Genomic DNA, 24,507 nt, shown 5'->3' with positions numbered 1-24,507 from the left:
AGACATGAAATGTAAAAATGTACAGGGTTCCAGTCATGGTGACCTGGTCCTGGGGTGCTGCAAACACCACACACTCCATGCCAATGTCCACTCAGAATGTGATTATTGGAATTTCTTATGCCAAGATGGTGCCCTAGGATCTACATTTTAGTTTACTGAACTTTGTGTATGGCTGTGGATGACTGGATTCTACCCAAGCAGTTGGTGCCGCAGGAGAAACAGGTAACACAGTTGAATGGGCTGTGGTTTAAGCATCCACCTCTTTAGCTGGCCCATGAAAGCCTTTACTAACGGTACCCAAATCTGACAGCTGACTTTAATTTGAAACAGTGCCTTTAGCAAATAAAAAAGCAATAGGCTTTTTTGGTTGGGACTGATCATGCAGTAGGCTAAGCAACACTTTATGTTTAACTGCAAAATATAAGCTATAGGCTATAAATAAGTGGGGAGCACCTTCAGCACCCCTACTTCCTGCGGCTATGGAGGGACAGTGGGATGCAGCTAGAAGGGTCATTTTGTACAGTTTACTCCCAAAACATATGTTGCTGTTAATTCGACAGTCTGACTAAAGTATGGCTTCACTTGATATGCTGAAATAAAAACTCGGTAATTCACGAAACCGTGCCCGGTCCCGCGTTTTCAGTCGCTAAAACGTTAGGCCTATTTGTGCGTTTCTGTGTGTGTATGAGTGTTGTGTGATGACGCGATGATCCGCAAGCCATAAGGGGATCGATGGAGACTGGTATAGATGGAGACATACCGATAGAGGGAGGAAAGACATTGTGGCATTAGAACTGTAGTGCATGGGAATATCAAGTAGAGAAAGCGATACATATAGCTTCAACAACGAGAGACAGAGCACGGGCTGTGAATTCGCGGACGACATGAGAGCTCTACATGAATAGTATACAATGCTTTAAAACTCAGCGTTTTGCCTTACAAACGTGTTGTCCGAAGACAGCCACTGAAACGGGACTACACATCAAATTCAGGTATGTAGCACCTTTAACCACAACCAGATCAATCTTTAGAAAAATCCCTGAGGCTATTTCGGTTCGAGAATGTTGATATTGTGTGGCGTTGCCTCTCTTGGACGGTTGCCTTGGTAAAAATGGGGCAGCAGTTTTTTTTAAATTGCAAACCATTCGTGTTATTTCTATATGTTAAAATTCATCTGTACATGTATGTTGCTGTTACTGCGCCATAAACCGTGTGAATTATCGTCAGGAATGGGAGAGAGGATGATATTCTATGCAGGGATCTAACATGTCTCGTTTGGAGGCTGTGATGCGCCTTTGAAATTATGCCACCGCCACAAAAGCGAGATGGCGTTTCTTCTTCCTGTGGTATTTATGAATGAAAGGGGCAGACAGGCTAACAACAAACGAGGTCGTATTTTAACTCTTACTTTGCCTATAGCATACCCTGCTAGAAGCCCGCCATGGATCTACATCATTACATACACACTCTAGGCTACATTCCACCAACATGATGGCAACGTGACGCATAGTCTCTGACTAACAGTAGGCCTATGCTAAACCATTTTTAATCCCTCCATATTTTCAGGCGGTACATCTGGACATTGTATGCTTGCCCGATTAACGTTATATGTGCTGTTTATGGCAGGCTTTCTTCCATGACTATCCTTGCTGTGTGTGTGTGTTCCCGGTCCTTGCTTTTGTGTGGGTTCATAGTAGGAGGATGAGGGGGAGGGTTGACAGGAATTCCAGTGATTAAGCTTTGTAGTGTAGGGATGGTAGTAAAGAGAGAGTGGACCATGGCTGCGTGTGTAGGTGGGTGTTGGAGGAAATGTGTGTGTGTTTGTGTTTGTGTGTGTGTGTGTGTCTGTGTGTCGTCTTCCATGCCCACGTTATGGTTGCATCATAACAGTTTGTGGACTGAGCTATGATGAGTGGAAACATCAGGGTTAGTACTTGAACTTACTACTGTCCTTTCTAGCATGGGGATATGGTGACCAGCAAGGGTATGAATTACTGATGTCCTTTCTAGCATGGGGATATGGTGACCAGCAAGGGTATGAATTACTGATGTCCTTTCTAGCATGGGGATATGGTGACCAACAAGGGTATGAATTACTACTGTCCTTTCTAGCTTGGGGATATGGTGACCAGCAAGGGTATGAATTACTGATGTCCTTTCTAGCTTGGGGATATGGTGACCAGCAAGGGTATGAATTACTGATGTCCTTTCTAGCTTGGGGATATGGTGACCAGCAAGGGTATGAATTACTACTGTCCTTTCTAGCTTGAGGATATGGTGACCAGCAAGGGTATGAATTACTACTGTCCTTTCTAGCTTGGGGATATGGTGACCAGCAAGGGTCTGAATTACTGATGTCCTTTCTAGCTTGGGGATATGGTGACCAGCAAGGGTATGAATTACTACTGTCCTTTCTAGCTTGGGGATATGGTGACCAGCAAGGGTCTGAATTACTGATGTCCTTTCTAGCTTGGGGATATGGTGACCAGCAAGGGTATGAATTACTACTGTCCTTTCTAGCTTGAGGATATGGTGACCAGCAAGGGTATGAATTACTACTGTCCTTTCTAGCTTGGGGATATGGTGACCAGCAAGGGTCTGAATTACTGATGTCCTTTCTAGCTTGGGGATATGGTGACCAGCAAGGGTATGAATTACTCTTCCTCTTGAGGTCTGAATTACTGATGTCCTTTCTAGCTTGGGGATATGGTGACCAGCAAGGGTCTGAATTACTGATGTCCTTTCTAGCTTGGGGATATGGTGACCAGCAAGGGTCTGAATTACTGATGTCCTTTCTAGCATGGGGATATGGTGACCAGCAAGGGTCTGAATTACTGATGTCCTTTCTAGCTTGGGGATATGGTGACCAGCAAGGGTCTGAATTACTGATGTCCTTTCTAGCTTGGGGATATGGTGACCAGCAAGGGTATGAATTACTGATGTCCTTTCTAGCTTGAGGATATGGTGACCAGCAAGGGTATGAATTACTACTGTCCTTTCTAGCTTGGGGATATGGTGACCAGCAAGGGTATGAATTACTACTGTCCTTTCTAGCTTGGGGATATGGTGACCAGCAAGGGTCTGAATTACTGATGTCCTTTCTAAGAATGGCGTGTGAGTGTCCTGAAAGTATAATAAACATGTTTTTATGAGTGGCACCTATTTCCTTTAATGTTCATGTGATTTTTGGCTGCACCCCGGCTCACACTGGTTGAAGTGTTGTCTCTGTTCCTCTCCTGCTGTCCGTCTGTCCACTCCTTTCCTGCTGTCTGTCCGTCTGTCCACTCCTCTCCTGCTGTCTGTCCGTCTGTCCACTCCTCTCCTGCTGTCTGTCCGTCTGTCCACTCCTCTCCTGCTGTCTGTCTGTCTGCCTGTCCACTCCTCTCCTGCTGTCTGTCTGTCTGTCTGTCCACTCCTCTCCTGTCTGTCTGTCCACTCCTCTCCTGTCTGTCTGTCCACTCCTCTCCTGTCTGTCTGTCCACTCCTCTCCTGTCTGTCTGTCCACTCCTCTCCTGCTGTCTGTCTGTCCACTCCTCTCCTGCTGTCTGTCTGTCCACTCCTCTCCTGCTGTCTGTCTGTCCACTCCTCTCCTGCTGTCTGTCTGTCTGCACTCCTCTCCTGCTGTCTGTCTGTCTCCACTCCTCTCCTGCTGTCTGTCTGTCTGTCCACTCCTCTCCTGCTGTCTGTCTGTCTGTCCACTCCTCTCCTGCTGTCTGTCTGTCTGTCCACTCCTCTCCTGCTGTCTGTCTGTCTGTCCACTCCTCTCCTGCTGTCTGTCCGTCTGTCCACTCCTCTCCTGCTGTCTGTCCGTCTGTCCACTCCTCTCCTGCTGTCTGTCCGTCTGTCCACTCCTCTCCTGCTGTCTGTCCGTCTGTCCACTCCTCTCCTGCTGTCTGTCCGTCTGTCCACTGCTGTCTGTCTGTCTGTCTGTCTGTCTGTCTGTCTGTCTGTCTGTCCACTCCTCTCCTGCTCGCTGTCTGTCTGTCTGCTTCTCTCCTGCATGTCCCCCAGATACTGACCAGCAGGAGCATGGATTGTGGATGTCAGGATCAGCATAGTTTTGTGTGTGTGTGTGTGTGTGTGTGTGAAGGAGGCGTGCTGCTGAGTTAAGACCTGGGAATTGGGCCAATGCAGACAGTCCAGAAGAACAGAGGTTAAGCTCAGTGATTAGCTGCTAAGCCTAGACCCCTGTGGTGCAATCTGTACACACATGCATAAACACACTTATATACATACAAACACACACTAAGCTCATCTTAATGTCGGAGAAAGCTGTTGGAGTGATGGAATGAAGGGATTGTTGTCTACAACTGGGATGAAGACAGGTTAAGAAGTGGTTTTAAATGTTCTACAAACAAAGCTTTCTAATGTGAAATATGTATGCGGGACACCGAGATTTGAATGCATATTTCCTCTGCATCTCTCCATCACACCCATGCACGGACACACCCATGCATGCACACCCACAGACAGAACAGATGAAGCATTGAAGCAGTGTGTGAGTAGATGTGAACAGGAGAAACCCAGTCAGAGTTTGGTTCCATTCTATATTTGTGTGTGTGTGTGTGTGGTATAGAATCGACGACGCCTGGACTCATGTGTACACAGAGTATCAGTATGTATTTCCCCTGGCTGCAGACACGCACACCTCTGCTAGCTGTGATCAGATCTGCCAGCAGAAGTCAGCCAAGGGTGTGTGTGGAACTGCATTCAGTCATAGGGGCGACACACACATTTGCACATACACAAAAAGCTGACAGGTGTGTGTGCGACAGACCGTCAGTCTCTCAGGCAGCTACCCACTGAGACTGTCAGACACACACACACACACACACACACACACACACGGGAGAAAATGAGATGAGGGGAGGAGAGAGAGAGAGAGAGAAGGACAAATGCTGAGTAGAGGAGTCTTTGTCTGTGCCAAAGTGATCTCCTAATGTAGAGTTGGCTGGGCTGGTCCAGGCTGGTCCAGATGCATTTACACCATTCATTAAAGCTCTCTATCCTTCCATCTCTATTCATCAGAGAAGGAAAGAAAGGTGGTCAGAGTGAGACAGTCCCATTTGGTAAGAGTGTCATCAATCTCTGTGCCCTAGTGTCAAGGACAGAAGAGTGTGTGTGTGTGTGTGGGTGTGTACCTTTTAGACTGAAATTCCCACATTGGTCCATGAATATTAGCATGTCTGCACCTAGTGGTGGTGTTCTAGTTTGAAGTGGGATTGTAATTCCAGTGTTGTCATTTGGTGTTAGAGGTCCTTATAACCAGTGTTTAGCCCCAGAGCTGTTAAATAATACACACACATACTGCCAAGAATGCAGAATAGTATTTGAGGAATATGTTCCGATACAGAAAGATGAGTTGTGGTAAGTTAACGGTAGTTTTAAAGATTTTGTTTCATCAGGGATATCCCCTTAGTCAGTACATGTGGTTGTCTCCACCTGGCGGCAGTACATGTGGCTGTCTCCACCAGGCGTCAGTACATGTGGCTGTCTATACCTGGCGTCAGTACATGTGGCTGTCTCCACCAGGCGTCAGTACATGTGGCTGTCTATACCTGGCGTCAGTACATGTGGCTGTCTCCACCAGGCGTCAGTACATGTGGCTGTCTATACCTGGCGTCAGTACATGTGGCTGTCTCCACCAGGCGTCAGTACATGTGGCTGTCTCCGCCTGGCGTCAGTACATGTGGCTGTCTCCACCAGGCGTCAGTACATGTGGCTGTCTCCGCCTGGCGTCAGTACATGTGGCTGTCTCCGCCAGGCGTCAGTACATGTGGCTGTCTCCGCCTGGCGTCAGTACATGTGGCTGTCTCCACCAGGCGTCAGTACATGTGGCTGTCTCCGCCTGGCGTCAGTACATGTGGCTGTCTCCGCCAGGCGTCAGTACATGTGGCTGTCTCCGCCTGGCGTCAGTACATGTGGCTGTCTCCGCCTGGCGTCAGTACATGTGGCTGTCTCCGCCAGGCGGCAGTACATGTGGCTGTCTCCACCAGGCGTCAGTACATGTGGCTGTCTCCGCCTGGCGTCAGTACATGTGGCTGTCTCCGCCAGGCGTCAGTACATGTGGCTGTCTCCGCCTGGCGTCAGTACATGTGGCTGTCTCCACCAGGCGTCAGTACATGTGGCTGTCTCCGCCTGGCGTCAGTACATGTGGCTGTCTCCGCCAGGCGTCAGTACATGTGGCTGTCTCCGCCTGGCGTCAGTACATGTGGCTGTCTCCGCCTGGCGTCAGTACATGTGGCTGTCTCCGCCAGGCGGCAGTACATGTGGCTGTCTCCGCCTGGCGGCAGTACATGTGGCTGTCTCCGCCTGGCGGCAGTACATGTGGCTGCCTCCGCCTGGCGTCAGTACATGTGGCTGTCTCCACCTGGCGTCAGTACATGTGGCTGTCTCCACCTGGGGTCAGTACATGTGGCTGTCTCCACCTGGCGGCAGTACATGTGGCTGTCTCCACCTGGCGGCAGTACATGTGGCTGTCTCCACCTGGCGGCAGTACATGTGGCTGTCTCCACCTGGCGGCAGTACTGCAATTCACATATTCTCTCTTCTGTTTGTGTGTTTAATACTGTGTCCAGGCAGTAGGGGGCAGCATGCCTGAGCAGAGTAATGACTACAGGGTGGTGGTGTTTGGAGCGGGGGGAGTGGGGAAGAGCTCCCTGGTCCTACGCTTCGTTAAAGGCACCTTCAGGGACACCTATATTCCCACTGTGGAGGACACCTATCGACAGGTGAGACAGGGAGAGGAGGTGGTGGAGAGGAAGGAAGACGGAGGCAGCGTCTAGAATGGCACCCTAATCCCTGTTTAGTCCACTACTTTGACCATGGCCTGAACATAGTGCACTTCAGCGAATAGGGTGCCGTTTCAGACAAAACGATGCATTGACAGGTAATCAGCGATGGGCAGTAGGCCAACTGCTTTATCTGATGCATAGACGTAATGCCCATATATAGTGTGTCCAGAGGGCTATTTTATCCACTGATCTGATGCACCAAGTCAAATGATACAACTTAGTGATCAAAAGAGCGTTGAGTATAAGCAATGTTTTTTTTTTTTCACTGAATGATCATGTAATATCCTGATGATAGTAATTGTGTGTGTTTGTGTGTGTCTACAGGTGATCAGCTGTGATAAGAGTGTGTGTACTCTCCAGATAACTGATACAACAGGCAGTCACCAGTTCCCTGCCATGCAGAGGCTGTCCATATCTAAAGGACATGCCTTCATACTGGTCTACTCTGTAACCAGCAAACAGTCACTGGAGGAACTCAAGCCTATCTACCAGCAGGTCTGTGTGACTGTGTGTGACTGTGTGTGACTGTGTGTGACTGTGGGTGACTGTGTGTTGTAATCTCTCCTTCTGTTCTCCAGGTGATAGCCATAAAGGGGAACATAGAGGCCATCCCCATCATGTTGGTGGGCAACAAGAGTGATGAGACCCAGAGAGAGGTGGAGACTAAAGATGGAGAGGCACAGGTCTGTAACGTCTGAAATGTAAAAATAAAATACAAAATCTGACCTGGGTTCAGTAGACCTACATAATGTCAAATACTTTAAAATATTGATTCAGTTTGGAATAGTGCCAAAAGTGCAAACCCCAAGTTAAATAAATCCCACCTCAAAGTAGTTTATGTATATTTTACCCAGGTCTGGTATTGTTGGGCCGATTGCTGAAAAGCGAATTCTCATTCTACTTTCTCCTGTTAATAACAATAATAAAATGAACACTATTAATAATCCTACTGTGTGGTGTTCAAGGCGACCACGTGGAAGTGTGCGTTCATGGAGACGTCAGCGAAGACCAACCACAACGTGACCGAGCTGTTCCAGGAGCTGCTCAACCTGGACAAGAAGAGAAACATGAGTCTCAACATCGACGGGAAACGGTCCGGAAAACAGTCCAGAGCCGAGAGACTGAAGGGAAAATGTAGTGTCATGTAGAGAGGAAGAGAGAGCGGAGGGAGGGAGGGAGGTCACAAGGAAGACAGAAAGTGAGAGGATAGAAGACGGAGAGGAAGAGAAGAGAGAGACGAGAGGACCACTGGTGGGTTCTATACCTCACCCTCTCAGTATCCTTCTCTCTCGTCTCCTGTCTGCCTGACCAGGGTCCTAACCCTCCATACAGTCCCACTGTAGTGAAAAGATTTGGGGGGGGGGGGGGTCGTCTGAACACGACTCGAACCCGCAACCCTGCATCTGTCAGCCTCAGCCATTACGCCGTGAGGTCCCAACCTCTTGGCGAGGTCACTAGATGTTACACTAGGGACACTCCAACATAATGTACATATCCTACATATCCTATGTATACATGGCCTCCCTCCCTATCACCTCTGAAAGATACAGACAGTATTACCCCCTAACCATCTCTGTCATCATGCAAAATGGAGAATCCTCTTAACTCATCGTTCAAAATGGATCGAAAATCATTATTTGAACTGGAGAAAAGTGTCTACCTGGGACACTTGGTAGTTGGACTGAAATGTTAAGAAGTCTGCCTGGGACACTTGGTAGTTGGACTGAAATGTTAAGAAGTCTACCTGGGACACTTGGTAGTTGGACTGAAATGTTAAGAAGTCTGCCTGGGACACTTGGTAGTTGGACTGAAATGTTAAGAAGTCTGCCTGGGACACTTGGTAGTTGGACTGAAATGTTAAGAAGTCTACCTGGGACACTTGGTAGTTGGACTTTGGTTGGATGGACGATGGACTTGAAATGTTTGGAGTGGACTTGGAACATGTGAAGAGGTATTAGAAAAGTTTGTTGTGGGATTTGGACTGGGAATACTGTGGATGATGTCGCTGGGAATGTTTGCGTCGGTTGGCTTTGGCCCTTGTTGTTTCATGTGAGGAGCCTTTCTGTTGGCCTTGTGTTTCCCATGCCAAGCAGCTGAATCCTCTTCATACACAGAGAAGCACAGACAGGATGGAGTGACGACTCTGCTCGACGGAGGAAAGACACTCGATTAGGTTAATGCCATGCAAATACCATCACATTGCACTTTATGTCACACACACACACACACATATAAATGCACACACACACGCACATGCTTTTTGGAGACCAGTGGTCATTCACCAAGTGTATTCCTACATAGTATGTAAATGAAAAAGGAGTGATATTATTATGTAAATATATTATTGTCCCAAACACCTCTATTGGTTTATGTAAAGCAATAAGGTTGTTTGCCAAAGTACAGAATATATACTCCAGATGGAAGTTGCCCCTAACCGCAGATCTAGGATCAGCTTACTCCACAAATCAGAACTTTAACCATTAGGGGGGGAATGCAAAACTGATCTTAGATCAGCATTTATGGACAAAGTCATCCTACGTACTATACAGGAGAGCTAAAAGCACAATCATTTGATTGACGTTGTGTTTTTGTTTTACCATGTTCCGTTATCTATCTTGCAGAATAAATAACGGCCAATATATTTTGAACAGAGGTGGGGGAAGGAGGGAGGAGCTATCCAGTAGTTATTATTCCAGGTGACTTGTAATGTGTACAGTATTTAAACGTGTGTGAAGAGCACCATAAGGCTGTGGGTTGGTTATATAGCACGGTATTGTAACAAAACAGACAAGGTTAAGCTGCATCGCAAATGGCACCGTATTCCCTATATAGTGCACTACTTTTTGACCAGAGCCCATATGCTCTGATCTAAAGTAATTCACTATATAGGGTACCATTTAGGACACACTATGTGAGGGAACCCGGATCTAAACTGGACCCAAAGAAGTAGAAAACACCGCTTCATATCTCTAATAAAGAAGCACGGAATTGATTCGAGTTTCAACCAGGGATTGGAGTTCATTTTCAATTCAGAATATTAGTTGAAATTCTGTTCATGAAAGGAAAAATCTGTCATTGGAAAAACAATGGGCATATTGAATAGACTGAAATAGAAAGGGAATGGTCCCCGTCCCTGGTGGCCACTGTGTATAGGGTGTTGAGAAGGTACGTTGTGTTGCTGTGTTATACTTATGGCCCAAATGTTTTCCTGACCTCACGCCCTGACCAGGAAACCGCTGATCCCCAGTTGTAGGCTATAGCTAAGGCTCAGGGTTGTTGTTGTTCAGATCACATGCTCAGGAAAAGGTCCTGTATCTGATTAGAAAACGGTGTTAAAGTGCAGTATTACACTAGAACTATAATATAGTATACAGTCATCTATTATTCAGATCAGATTGACATAACCCACATTTTAATGAATTATGTGAAACATTCTACATCAAATAGTATCAAACTAGTGTGTGTGTATACAGTGCACTCAACAGTGTTATTTTGACTCAGCACCGGCGCCTCTACCCCATCCTCCCACAACCTGTCTCAATGCATCTGCCGATATTCACTGTGTGTGTGTGTGTTTGTTAATGCGGTTTTATGAAGTGTCAGTCAGAGGTTCCCTGTGGAGATGACCCACACGTTCTGCATGAGTCACACTGCTCAGGCTCATGCACACACAGCGGTGGAAAAAGTACCCAATTGTCATACTTGAGTAAAAGTACAGATACCTCCAATAGAAAGTTAATCACAGTCAAAGTATTTTGTTCTAAATATACTTCAGTATCAAAAGTAAATGGAATTGGTCAAATATACTTAAGTCGTAAAAGTATAAATCATTTAAAATTCCTTATTAAGCAAAGCAGATGGCACTGTTTTCTTGTTTTTAAAATGTACAGATAGCCAGGGACACGCTCCCACACTCAGACATCATTTACAAACGATGCATTTGTGTTTAGTGAGTCCGCCAGATCAGAGGCAGTAGGGATGACCACGTGTTCTCTTGCTAAGTTTGTGAATTGGACCATTTTCCTGTCCTGCTAAGCATTCAACATGTAACGAGTACTTTTGGGTGTCAGGGAAAATGTATGGAGTAAAAAGTACATTATTTTCTTTAGGAATGTAGTGAAGTAAAAGTAGTAAAAAAATGTAATAGTAAAGTACAGATACTACTTATGTAGTACTTTAAAATATTTTTACTTAAGTACTTTACAACACTGTGTGCACACACAGGCATACCAAGCAGACAGCGAGCAGTCCTCTGTGCCACAGAAACCTCATTATCTGCGTCTCATGCGGCACCTCATCCCCTGATCCGATGTGATTCTGGTCAAAGTAGTGCACAGCATAGGGAATAGGGTGTCGTGAGATTTGGACGTCGTCTGTTTTTCTGCACTGCTGTGTCACCCTGTAACCCTTCTGTTGTGTGCTTCCTATTAGTTTCACCACTCCCCTTCACATCTGTAGATAGCTGTAAATAGCAATTAGAGTTATATAGCTGGAGGTGGATATAGAGTCTATAGGGGATTTAGGAACGTTAGGGAATGGTGACATCATGGCCCTCTTCAAAGGATTGTGGGTAGTGTGGTTCTCTTAGGAGTGAAAAGGTAGAGCTGCCAACTGATTCCACAGTATGTTATTAGAATCAGAGAAGGGATGGGCCCTGAGGAAGATCTCTCACCTCATTGGATGAACACCTGGGGGACTGGCCAGAGCCCAACTAGGCGGAGTCCTCCAGAGATGAACCAAGGTTTCTTTTTTCGCGTGTGTAGTTTAGAGTGCTGGATCCTGTCTTGACAGCCACACACACACAACTAGACTTTCCTCACAAATATATCAATAACATGATTTATGTGAAAGTCTGATTTTGTTGTATGTCAAGTTCCGAATGGGTTCAGAGAGCATTCCTATAATGACTAAGGAATGGACAAAGAGGCTGCTGTATGGCTGAATCAAAACCAAGATAGAAACACACAGAACAGAGCTGATATGATTCTAGAAGAGATTATACAAGCCAGATAGTTGTCTGTTCTATGTAGTGTCTACCTGAAAAAGCCCCTAGAGCCTTTCACTGATGTGTGTTATCAGAAAGTCATGTCGCTGGAAACTGGGTCCTGGTCATGTTGCAGAAGAGAAGCGGCACAAAGGACTATGGGAAGAGTAGTTCATTGAGTGTGGTTAATCAGAAACATGTTCTATAAACTCAATCCTACCAGGGATGTAGTTTGGAATTTTTGCATCACCTCAGATTGTACTGTCAGCCCAGAAACAACTCCTAGCCCCTAGCAGTTAAAATATCTGAAGGGACTGGATAGGGGACAGGGTTAACTATTAGGCTTTGGGGAACTTCCGCCATATTGTTTACACTTGTCTGCTCTGCCAAACACAAAATGTGGAAGTGCCTCGAAGTTGTTTCTGGACCGGGCCTCTGAGGGGTGCAATGACTTCTGGGTAGTGTAGTTCTACTAAACTCCATCTCTGTCCTTCCCTCCCTGCATGGCCCCAATAAGTGTTCCTTCCAGCCAGCATGAGAACCAATAAGGATGCAAACTGTGAAATTAACATATTTGTATTTTATTATTATAATTCTTCTGCATTAATAATGGCTTTGGTTTGAAAAGTGTAACTGTTTTTAATCTCTTATTGTTTTTGTAAACATGTTTTTTGTTTGGACTTTTTTTTTTACTTAATGATCATGTATAGTCATTTTATTATTTTATTTTTAAGATAGTTATAATTATTATAGCTATTTATTCTAGCAATAGTCTTCCTACTATAATGTACTGTGGCAATGCATCCTAACTATAAGATCTTATGTATATGAAGAAATTATCATATCGAATCTGCAAAAGGATTTTCCTAATAAAAACAACAGTTAAGAATCTGCCTTTTGTATGATATTTCCTTTCACAATGTGTGTGAAATGACAGAAAGATGACCTGGTCTGAGACCTGAAGACTACGGTTGGCTCCTATATTGAACACCTAGGATTTTTCTTAGTGGGCTGACATGGTCTTGCATTGTATAGATCAAGGTTTCCTAAACTCGGTCCTGGGCCCCCCATGGGTGCGTGCTTTGGTTTTTGCACTAGCACTACACACTTCCGACAGAGATGGCCACCTCGCTTCGCGTTCCTAGGAAACTATGCAGTATTTTTGTTTCACAAGCATTTCGCTACACTTGCATTAACGTCTGCTAACCATGTGTATGTGACAAATAAAATGTGATTTGATTTATAGATACACATGGATTTAGTACTGTAGGTATGTGGTGGAGTAGGGGCCTGAGGGCACACAGTGTGTTGTGAATGTATTGTAATGTTTTAAAATTGTATAAACTGCCTTAATTCTGCTGCGTTGGAAGCAGCTAATGGGGATCCATAATAAATACAAATACTACACAGCTGGCTGAAATAATCAAAGCATGATGATGAGCTGGTTATTGGAATCAGCTGTGTAGTGCTAGGACAAAAAACAAAATGTGCACCCGGGGGTGTACAGGACCGAGTATAGGAAACCGGGTTTGATACCAGGTTGGTTACGTGGACTGATGGTGCGCTCAACACGACTCGGAACTAGTAAATCTCCGAACTCAGAGTTCCGATTTCGACCCCCCCCCAAAAAATACCCCAAAAAATAGCTCTGAATGGCAAAAAAATAATTTGGAAAGGACATCCAACTCGGAATTACAAGTCAGAAACTCGGGCATCATCCTAGAGCCCCGACTTCTCTGACCTGAAGATCACTGACGTCACGATTTTTCCCAATCATAGCTTGTTTCTTTTCAGAGATCCCAGTTTTCTTGAAGGCACCATGACAACAGCTTGCAGCCTCATACTGTGTCATACTGTTCTCCACTCCCTGACAACATGCCTGCAAAGCAAAGCACATTCTCTCTTTCTCTATCTGCTTGAGGATTCTTCACCCAATGTGGTTGCTATGGCGACTCGGTGACGGCTACGGTTGCAACGTCAGAATGTGGTGTGACCCAGGTGATGCTTTACGACAGCCGTAGATCTTCTAGGCAGAGTGTGTGTGTGTGTGTGTGTGTGTCAGGCTGTAATGTAATGTGAGGAGACCTGAGGTTAGCAGCCCCCTGTTGGATCTTAATGAGGGTGACACACACCCTGATAACACACACACACCCTTACATTTACATTTTACATTTTAGTCATTTAGCAGACGCTCTTATCCAGAGCGACTTACAGTAGTGAATGCATACATTTCATACAATTTTTTTTTTCTTCTTTTTGTACTTGGCCCCCCGTGGGAAGCGAACCCACAACCCTGGCGTTGCAAACACCATGCTCTACCAACTGAGCTACGGGGAAGGCATACACATGCCTCTGGGGTTACACAAGCATACACTCTTGATGCCATCTTTGTGTAAGTGTAACTAATTAGCCTCTAACATCACTGACATAATGCTGTTTACATACAACACACATCATTAACACTGTTTTAACATACTCCATCGCAAACACAGTTGACCCTGTTTTAACATAGACTATAAAACAAAAACACAGTTGACCCTGTTTTAACATAGACTATAAAACACAAACACAGTTGACCCTGTTTTAACATAGAGACTATAAAACACAAACACAGTTGACCCTGTTTTAACATCGAGACTATAAAACACAAACACAGTTGACCCTGTTTTAACATAGAGACTATAAAACAAACAACACACATGACCCAGGGTATAATGAAGTTAACGGCCATCTCATGGAGAGAAGTTTCTCACAGGCTCTATGGAAAGAGAGAACAGGGAGAGAGAGAGTGTGTATATGTCCCTTTAGTCACCACTCATGAGTCATATATTGTATAGAGAGACTATGGCCATTGTGGTTTCAACACATAACCATGATAATGCTCTTAGATAACATCACATCATTTTAGCACCTACTGGGGCTAGTAACAGTTCAGAGTGATGGTGAGGATTTTAAACCCAGCTGATTTAACAGAAATACAGTCCTTAGTCTTTTGACCAACTGGGTTTAATGCCGGGTCATCTGCGCATCACAAGACTGTGTTCACCCGGTGAGCTAAAGCCTAGGTGGTTTGGTTACTGATCACGTGAGCTTGGTTCACCAAATGACCTCTGTTATATGCTCATATACTGCTAAACTGATCTAGAGTCCAAATGGTACTGTGAGAATTCCAATTCAGTACTAATCTAGAATCCGAATGGTACTGTGAGAATTCCAATTCAGTACTAATCTAGAATCCAAATGGTACTGTGAGAATTCTAATTCAGTACTGATCTAGTGTCCAAATGGTACTGTGAGAATTCCAATTCAGTACTAATCTAGAATCCAAATGGTATTGTGAGAATTCCAATTCAGTACTAATCTAGAATCCGAATGGTACTGTGAGAATTCCAATTCAGTACTAATCTAGAATCCAAATGGTACTGTGAGAATTCTAATTCAGTACTGATCTAGTGTCCAAATGGTACTGTGAGAATTCCAATTCAGTACTAATCTAGAATCCAAATGGTACTGTGAGAATTCCAATTCAGTACTAATCTAGAATCCAAATGGTACTGTGAGAATTCCAATTCAGTACTAATCTAGAATCCAAATGGTATTGTGAGAATTCCAATTCAGTACTAATCTAGACTCCAAATGGTACTGTGAGAATTCCAATTCAGGCCTGATCTAGTGTCCAAATGGTACTGTGAGAATTCCAATTCAGTACTAATCTAGAATCCAAATGGTATTGTGAGAATTCCAATTCAGTACTAATCTAGACTCCAAATGGTACTGTGAGAATTCCAATTCAGTAATAATCTAGAATCCAAATGGTACTGTGAGAATTCCAATTCAGTACTGATCTAGATTCTTAGCGTACTGCAATGTTCTGTAGTTTGTGTTAGTGCTTCAGCTACATCTGATGCTGCTGCTGCTCACATGAGAGAGAGATGGAGGGAGAGAGAGGGAGGGGAGAGGGGTGAGCAAGAGGGAGGGAGAGACAGAGGGAGGGAGGGAGGGAGGGGAGAAAGAGAAGAACGAGAGAGACGGAAGAAAGATGGAGGGGAAAAGAGAAAGGAGAGAGAGACATCAAAGGAGAGGAAATGAAAGCTAAATGTACCATCAGCATAATTTCATACTTCAGTAGAAATGAGGCCAATGCGGTAAATGCTCTCTCTCTCTTTCTCCCTCCCCCCTCTTTCCCTCTCTCTTTCTCCCTCGCTCTCTCTTTCTCTCCCTCCCTTTCTCTTTCTCTCTCTCGCTCCCCTCTCCCTGCTATTTTTAGCTCTGGTGGATATAAAAAGCCCACAAGAATGGGGAATGACTATAGACTGACACTGTAGGGGAAAACTGGGCCTGCAGAGCTGTGTGTATGTATGTGTGCGTCTGTGAAAATACGGCAGAGATGTTCTGTCTACCAACCAGGCCTAGTAAGTAGCTTGTATATTAGTCGGAATGAAGAGTCCTTTCTCTTTGTAAAAAACATTGAGTAAGGGCGCCTCCCTGCGTGTATATGTGTTACTGCACCCTGCTGTTTGATACTGTATCAACTCGGTGTCCAGATGCGTATAGCGGATACATTGAAAGCAGCTCACACTCCGGACACACACGACGGCAAAGAGAAAATACTTACATGAATATCTGATGTTCGATAGTTCTACATAAAGCGCCACAACCTAAATGTTTGTGCAATTGTACAATGCCGATTGGTTTTCGATTTGGAACAAGGGCCATCTTATTGAACTCCCGTAACCGCTGATCTAGGATCCGCTCATCCTCCCCAATTCTAACCTTAACCATTGGTGGGAAAAACGCTAAACTGAACCTAGATCGTCGTCTAAGGGCAACTTCATCCTTTATACTCTGAACCAACCCTTTTTCTCAAGGGGGGAATCAAGTTTGTGTGTGAGAGCGCTAGCTGGCTGTCAGAAGTGGCGGAGTAAGGGAGGGAGGGGAATAGGGTGGACATACAACGCTAGCCAACAGAGGGGGTGGCGTTTGATTCGGTAAAAACCGAGATTGAACGAACGGACTGTGGAACCAACGAAACTGCCCCTTTAAATCAGGAATACAGCGCATTCGGAGGTGAGTTGGGAAATATCACTCTATTTTATCTGTTTATATCACCTCTTTACAGAACCGAGTACTTATTTGCGGTTTATGTGCTCTTGCCTTCCCGATTTTGGTCATGGAAAAGCAGCGCTTGTGGGAAAGAGAGAGTCATCGGTCACGAATTCGGGTTTCCCAAACCAGGGCCGAGAGAGAGGGTGGGGAGGAGAGGAACTGGGGACAGGGTCTGTGCGAGAAACGTTATCAAAACGTCGGTAGCGCACACTGTAGCTGATAGATCAGAGGAAAACAGCGATGTCTAAAACAGCTGGATGTTTTATTGAGGGAAGTGTCACATTTGCTTAATAGGCTATTTGCAAGACATGCATTATTTCCAACGGGCGAATAGCGTACATAAGCATTCTAACGACATGTCAACAGCCTATTCTCCGGCTGAGATTCGACTATGCAGTAGGCCTATAAGTGTGTGTGTGTGTGTGTGTGTGTGTGTGCGTGCGTGCGCGCGTGGCCGAGGAATAGGACACACTGTTCCATCCGTCAAAATGCCCGCATTGTGTTTTCAATCAGCAGAACAGGCTTACTGTGGCATGCAGGGGCAACACACACACACACAGAGACCCATGTAGTCCATTATTGGGAATTTACGCGTGTCGCGTCAGCTATAGGGTCCATATTGGATGCTCAGCCATTTCATTAGCCTACCAGTGGAATCGCCATGAACTGATAAATACCGTCTAATCAATACCGTGTATTGTCTAATCATGTCAGCCTACTAATGTGATGGTCTATACTAGCACACTGCACAAGACACGACGATACTGTTTCTAACTGGCTATTCGTTGGCCTGTAGGCCTGGATATAATTCGGAGGGTCGAAAAATAAATCATATAGGCTGTCAAACAATGCTTCAGGTCACTTACCCTTTGTCTGGGAATGAGAGAATGTACCCTCGTCGGGAAAGTTTGAAACTAGTTGGAACATCAACAGGCGTATGAAATTAGCTCTGTGGTAACAGGTGGGCTCAGTGGATAGGCCTACAGTCTCTGAACAGTTTTAGCGGATATGGCAGCATGTATGACCGTTTTCTTTGCATGCCTTCCATTTTATCATGCGCATTTACTGCCTTTAAACTGTCAAACTTTATATATAGTTAGTAGCTCATACATGATTTACTCACACACACACACACACACACACACACACACACACACACACACACACACACACACACACACACACACACACACACACACACACACACACACAGCCCTAATTAGAGCCATTAATCTCAAGGTCCTCCACAGTAGAGTAATTACAGTAGGACTCCTGAGAGAGGGAGAGAGAGAGAGAGGGAGAGAGAGAGAGAGAGAGAGAGGGGAGAGAGAGAGAGGCAGAGGGAGAGAGAGGCCCATATTTTCTGCTGAATAGTTTGGTACAGTACTATATTTTACAGCCCTGTGACAACATGAATGTATTGAAACAATGGGAACTTTCTAGCACGTGACACAATTAACTTGTTTCTGTGAATCCAAAAGAAATGAAAGACAGTTATTAATTACTATGTAGTTGCAACGTGTATATGACTGTAAAATAATAGTCACCAAATGTTATATCTACAGTACCTTCATGACTCCAGTATCCCTGCACATTGTAAATATGGTTCTGGAACTGACCCTGTATACAGCATGTTTACTTACTTATTGTGTTCTTCATATTTCTTCTTATTTCTCGTGTGTTTTTTTTCTAGTATTACATTGTTATTGATTATTGCATTGTTGGGTTTTGAGTCTGCAAGAAAGGTATTTCACTGTACTTGCGCATGTGATATTAAAAATGTGAAACTTCTTCTCTGCAGGAGGTGAAGGTTTACAGCTGACCATCTGACCTGAGGTCACAACCACTTCTGTCCAGCTGAATGACCCAACTCACCTGGTCAGCCCATCCCCTGCACACACACCTGTCCCACCTGGTACACCTGTCTACCAACCCAACACACACCTGTCCCACCTGGTACACCTGTCTACCAACCCAACACACACCTGTCCCACCTGGTACACCTGTCTACCAACCCAACACACACCTGTCCCACCTGGTACACCTGTCTACCAACCCAACACACACCTGTCTGGCCCTTGGAGCAGACTCTGATCTGCACACCATCCGCTAGGTATGTGTGTGTGTGTGCGTGCGTGCGTGCGTGCGTGCGTGCGTGCGTGTGTGCGTGCGTGTGTGTGTGTGTGTGTGTGTGCGTGCGTGCGTGCGTGCGTGCGTGTGCGCGTGTGTGTGTGATTTAGGACAGTAAATGTACAATCAAGCCTGAGAAAAAAAACATGATGACTGTAGCAGAAAACCACATGAGGGCAGTATAAAGCTGCTTTTAAATGATTTCTTTCTCTCCCCCCTTCTCTTCTCCCCTCCCCCTCTCCATAGTGGGGGTGTGTGTATTGATGGATCAGGATGTCAACCAATAACAACATCGCCCAGGCCAGGAAACTGGTGGAACAACTGAGGATCGAGGCAGGGATCGAACGTATTAAGGTGTGTGTCAACGCTAAGCTTTTTATTAGCATGTAAAGAGCAGTCCACTGTAAGGAGCAGTCCACTGTAAGGAGCAGTCCACTGTAAGGAGCAGTCCACTGTAAGGAGCAGTCCACTGTAAGGAGCAGTCCACTGTAAGGAGCAGTCCACTGTAAGGAGCAGTCCACTGTAAGGAGCAGTCCACTGTAAGGAGCAGTCCACTGTAAAGAGCAGTCCACTGTAAAGAGCAGTCCACTGTAAGGAGCAGTCCACTGTAAGGAGCAGTCCACTGTAAAAAGCAGTCCACTGTAAGGAGCAGTCCACTGTAAGGAGCAGTCCACTGTAAGGAGCAGTCCACTTTAAGGAGCAGTCCACTGTAAAGAGCAGTCCACTGTAAAGAGCAGTCCACTGTAAGGAGCAGTCCACTGTAAGGAGCAGTCCACTGTAAAGAGCAGTCCACTGTAAGGAGCAGTCCACTGTAAAGAGCAGTCCACTGTAAGGAGCAGTCCACTGTAAGGAGCAGTCCACTGTAAAGAGCAGTCCACTGTAAAGAGCAGTCCACTGTAAGGAGCAGTCCACTGTAAGGAGCAGTCCACTGTAAGGAGCAGTCCACTGTAAGGAGCAGTCCACTGTAAGGAGCAGTCCACTGTAAGGAGCAGTCCACTGTAAAGAGCAGTCCACTGTAAAGAGCAGTCCACTGTAAGGAGCAGTCCACTGTAAAGAGCAGTCCACTGTAAGGAGCAGTCCACTGTAAGGAGCAGTCCACTGTAAGGAGCAGTCCACTGTAAGGAGCAGTCCACTGTAAGGAGCAGTCCACTGTAAGGAGCAGTCCACTGTAAAGAGCAGTCCACTGTAAGGAGCAGTCCACTGTAAGGAGCAATACACTGTAAGGAGCAGTCCACTGTTACCAAAGCATCACAATATCCCTCTCCCTGCCTCCTTTCTCCCTCTCTCTCTCCCCCTCATCCTCTCACCCTTATCCCTCTGCTCTCTCTCTCCCCTTCTCTCTCTACCCCTCCTATCTCTCTCTCTCTACCCTATCCCCCTTCTCTCCCCCTCCTCTCTCTCTCTCTCTCTCTCTCTCTCTCTCTCTCTTCCCCCCCAGGTGTCCAAGGCAGCGGCAGACCTGATGAGTTACTGTGAGCAGCACGCCCGTAACGACCCGCTCCTCGTTGGCGTCCCAACGTCAGAAAACCCTTTCAAAGACAAGAAACCCTGCATCATCCTATAGCTGCACACTCGTCTCTGCCCATCAGACACACACACACCTCTGCCCACACACACACCTCTGCCCACACGCACACTCCCACCGGCTGACTCTGCAACAGCCAACAAGGCCCAGCTCTGTCAAGCTATACATACCACACACACACACACACACACACACACACACACACACACACACACACACACACACACACACACACACACACACACACACACACACACACACACACACACACACAAGAAACGAAATAGCCACTCTGGAAAAGCGCCATACTCAATAGCCACAGCTAGGGGGCGGTGTCTGTGTTTACAGACCACATTACCACATTAGTGATATTAGCCCTGAGTTGTGTCTCTGTGGTGCTGAGGGTAAGCCTGCACTAACATGCAGCCCTACCTGATACTGGTTACTTACTCACCCACAGAGATAGTGACACTCAAGTGGAGATGGCAGATTTAATTGAAAAAGGGATTAGGACAATTATCTTAATAGGAATCCACAGTCGCCTACATGAAGTCATAGGCTGATGTATAGCATGTATTTTAGTGAATCTATGATTTGTTGATTCATTGATTAATCGATTGATTGATCGCATGTATCTGTGTGCTGTGGAGTGAGGGGTATAAGGTACATGAGGGTAAGGAGTGAGGTGGGGGTGTATGTGTGACCAATCTGGTGTAAAACCTGGGTCGTCCGTGTGATACAAGATGTGTTAGCCCTCTCAGCTAAAGCCTAGCCATTAGCCGTGGAAGCTAATACAAGTCTTCAGGTCTCAGGCATGGTTACCCATCACTAAACCACTGTGGCTATACACGGTGTGTTTGTTAGCCATATAGTGGCTGACTTGCCACTGACTTGCTAAGTATCACAATGGGGATGGCCCCTTCCTGAAACCTTGGGTCAACGGTAATGTCAGTGTTTCCACAAGACATTGTGTTTTTGTGAACATGGCATTGAAACACTGAGCAGGTTGGTGGTACATGCTGCATATGTACCCACTGTGTTTAAACCCGGATCATCTGCAATGCCACAAGACTGTGTTAGCCCACTGAGCTAAAGCATAGGCTACATACACTCCCACTCTAGCGACGGTTATCGATCAACAGTGTTACTGCTTTGGTTTTGAGTTCTTGGTCAGTGGGTTTTCTATAGGCCAAAACTCCAGCTGTGTCGATTTGTGGATTAAGTTGCCCCTATATACTGATCTAAGATCAGTCTTGTGTTTTCCCTCTAATGGTAAAGGTTAGGATTTAGAGAGGGTATTATGATGCTAGATCTGTGTCTAAAAGGCTGCGTTTACACAGGCAGCCTAATTCAGATCTTTGTCCACTAATTGGTCTTTTGACCAATCAAATCAGCTCTTTTTCCAATAATAAGGCTAAAGATCAGAATTTTGCTGCCTGTGTAAACTCAGCCTAATGAAACTTCTTTCTTGAGTACTGACGAGTACTGAGAGGCTAACTGTGTTCAAGTTTTTAACCCCAGAAGTATATATATATGTTTTTTAATTAATTATCGTTTCAATATTTTGTCAATTTATTGCCATACACTTAGCAGATACTGTAGGTTTCCATTCACTCCTTAACTTACACTTGAGGCAAAAGTTTACCTTAACCACAGATCTAGGATCAGATTATCATCCCCAATCTTAACTTGAACCATAAGGGGGGTGTACAAATATCTGATCCTATATCAGTGGTTAGATACATCACTAGTTCTGCCAATGAGAGCAAGCATCACATCATGGGCTTTGCTTATTGGCTCATCGTGTGTTCTATTGAGGAACAGGAGCAAATTACAAAGTGGTGTCCCGTGTCCCCACCTCCACAGTCCTATTCCTCTACTCCCAAACCAAACTTGATTGTAAAAAATGTAAAAGACACTAGAGAAAATAAAAACAAAAGTGTATAAACTTTCTTTAAGCCATGTGCAGAAGTGATACGTTTTGAGAGTAGCTGTTTTGGGTTTGGTTTGAGTTTCTTTCTAAATGGAAGCAGGTCAGTCGAGTATTATTATCCAACTGTACAGTGTTTGTAAGATAAAACCTAGGCCAGAATTCAATCAAAGTGCATTAAACTTTTTCCACCAAAAAAAACAAAATGCGCTTTAATTGAATGTCAGCCTGTTGCAGAATCTTTTCTGTGGACGTTCAATTTTTGCGTAAATATTTCCCTTCTGATAGAATTTATTCTGTTTCCTCATTCAGCTTGAGGCAGGTTCACACACACACACACACACACACACACACACACACACACACACACACACACACACACACACACACACACACACACACACACACACACACACACACACACACACACACACACACACACACACACACACACACACACACACACACACACAATCCCCTAGTGACTAAATGGGGAGCCAACCACATCTACAAAGCAGTGAAGTGGCCGTACTCATAGCATAGCTTCTTATACACAGGCTAAGCACTGTGAGAAACAAACTTGAACCATTAAAACACTGTCTCTCTCTCTCACACACAGAGAGAGAGAGAGAGACATACAGAGAGAGAGACAGACAGACAGACAGACAGACAGACAGACAGACAGACAGACAGACAGACAGACAGACAGACAGTTTCCTAATGTCTTTTAAAAGTGATTATCTGAGGGAGAATATTGTTATTTCTTAATTCATTCATTCCACGGACGGTTATTTTGATTGATTGGTTGTTTGATTGATTGGTTGTTTGATTGATTGGTTGTTTGATTGATTGGTTGATTGAGTGATTGGTTGATTGATTGATTGGTTGTTTGATTGATTGGTTGATTGATTGATTGGTTGTTTGATTGATTGGTTGTTTGATTGATTGGTTGATTGATTGATTGGTTGTTTGATTGATTGATTGATTGATTGATTGGTTGTTTGATTGATTGGTTGTTTGATTGATTGGTTGATTGATGGTTTGCCTTGTTGTGGTGTATTGTGTTGTATGCTGGTTAGGACCAGGAGTTTTACCTGGTCAGGTCACATTGGTCAGGAACAACATTCTAGCCCTAGACTTGAGAATAGTTGAGAGTATTTGAGTGAACAGTCTTAAAAGAAGACACAAAGCTCCACAATGGAAGTCTTGTGGTGCTCCCATTCCCACATCATTCACTATAGCTGATCTAGGTCAGTTTAAAGTGTTCTCCCCCTAAAGATTAGGTCAGGATTTGGGGAATGGAATCTGATCCTAGATCTTACCCAGTGCAGAACGCTAGAACCCTAAAACGAATTTCTGTCCCTAGACACTGACCTCGGGTCAGTTTTACCTGGACTCATCATTGTGTTTTTTTATCTCCTGTGTATGCATATACAGTATGTATCTCTGGTAACGCTTTGTTTTGCGGTCCCCTTTAACTTGGTATTTGCTTAGAAATAACACGGTAAAAACATTTGTTTCATTGCAAGCGAGGACTATTTGGTACCAGGTTGAAAGTCCCCATTGTTACCACAATGTGTTAATTCCAGCTGGGACAGGACTGTGACGTAAAGCACTACCGTATCTTTTTGCCTTGATTAATTGTGAATGATCAGTTATAGATTATGAAGGAAATATAATATCTATTTTTTTGTATCTGGTCGCTCTGATGTGCCATAACTCATGTTTTCTTGCACACTTGTTCATATTTTACAGTTAAATACTTTACTGTTAAGACTTTACTGTTCATATTTTACAGTTAAATACTTTACTGTTAAGACTTTACTGTTCATATTTTACAGTTAAATACTTTACTGTTAAGACTTTACTGTTCATATTTTTGTGGATATTGCTGTTAAAAAAAAGATGATATTGAAAAAGTAGACAACATTAATAAAAATATAATAACACCTGTGTTGTTCTGACCTACTGCTTCTCTTCTTACACACACACACACACACACACACACACACCACATCCATCCACACCTAAGAATTGT

General features: G+C 44.8%; 2 protein-coding genes across 3 annotated transcripts; both read left to right on the top strand.

Moving 5' to 3' along the window:
* The first annotated feature begins 534 nt into the window (after nt 1-534).
* On the top strand, nt 535-12,667 carry diras1b (DIRAS family, GTP-binding RAS-like 1b). The gene is made up of 5 exons (XM_045697714.1): nt 535-992; nt 6,579-6,731; nt 7,119-7,289; nt 7,373-7,477; nt 7,760-12,667. The coding sequence occupies exons 2-5, from the start codon at nt 6,594-6,596 to the stop codon at nt 7,940-7,942; spliced, it is 597 nt and encodes a 198-aa protein (XP_045553670.1). The 5' UTR covers nt 535-992; nt 6,579-6,593; the 3' UTR covers nt 7,943-12,667.
* Nucleotides 12,668-16,259: 3,592 nt separating this feature from the next.
* Nucleotides 16,260-22,842, top strand: gng7 (guanine nucleotide binding protein (G protein), gamma 7). Of its 2 annotated transcripts, none has more exons than XM_014150385.2 (4): nt 16,260-16,845; nt 18,686-18,762; nt 19,261-19,368; nt 20,453-22,842. In XM_014150385.2, the coding sequence occupies exons 3-4, from the start codon at nt 19,288-19,290 to the stop codon at nt 20,576-20,578; spliced, it is 207 nt and encodes a 68-aa protein (XP_014005860.1). In that variant the 5' UTR covers nt 16,260-16,845; nt 18,686-18,762; nt 19,261-19,287; the 3' UTR covers nt 20,579-22,842. The 2 variants fall into 2 exon arrangements, with proteins under 2 accessions (XP_014005860.1, XP_014005859.1); XM_014150384.2 differs by having other exon boundaries at nt 16,281-16,845; nt 18,686-18,997.
* Nucleotides 22,843-24,507: the final 1,665 nt, after the last annotated feature.

Source organism: Salmo salar, chromosome ssa16 (genome assembly GCF_905237065.1).
Source record: "Salmo salar chromosome ssa16, Ssal_v3.1, whole genome shotgun sequence".
Taxonomy (NCBI): domain Eukaryota; kingdom Metazoa; phylum Chordata; class Actinopteri; order Salmoniformes; family Salmonidae; genus Salmo; species Salmo salar.
Note: the sequence above shows the minus strand (reverse complement) of the source record. Positions and strands in the feature narration are given on the sequence as shown.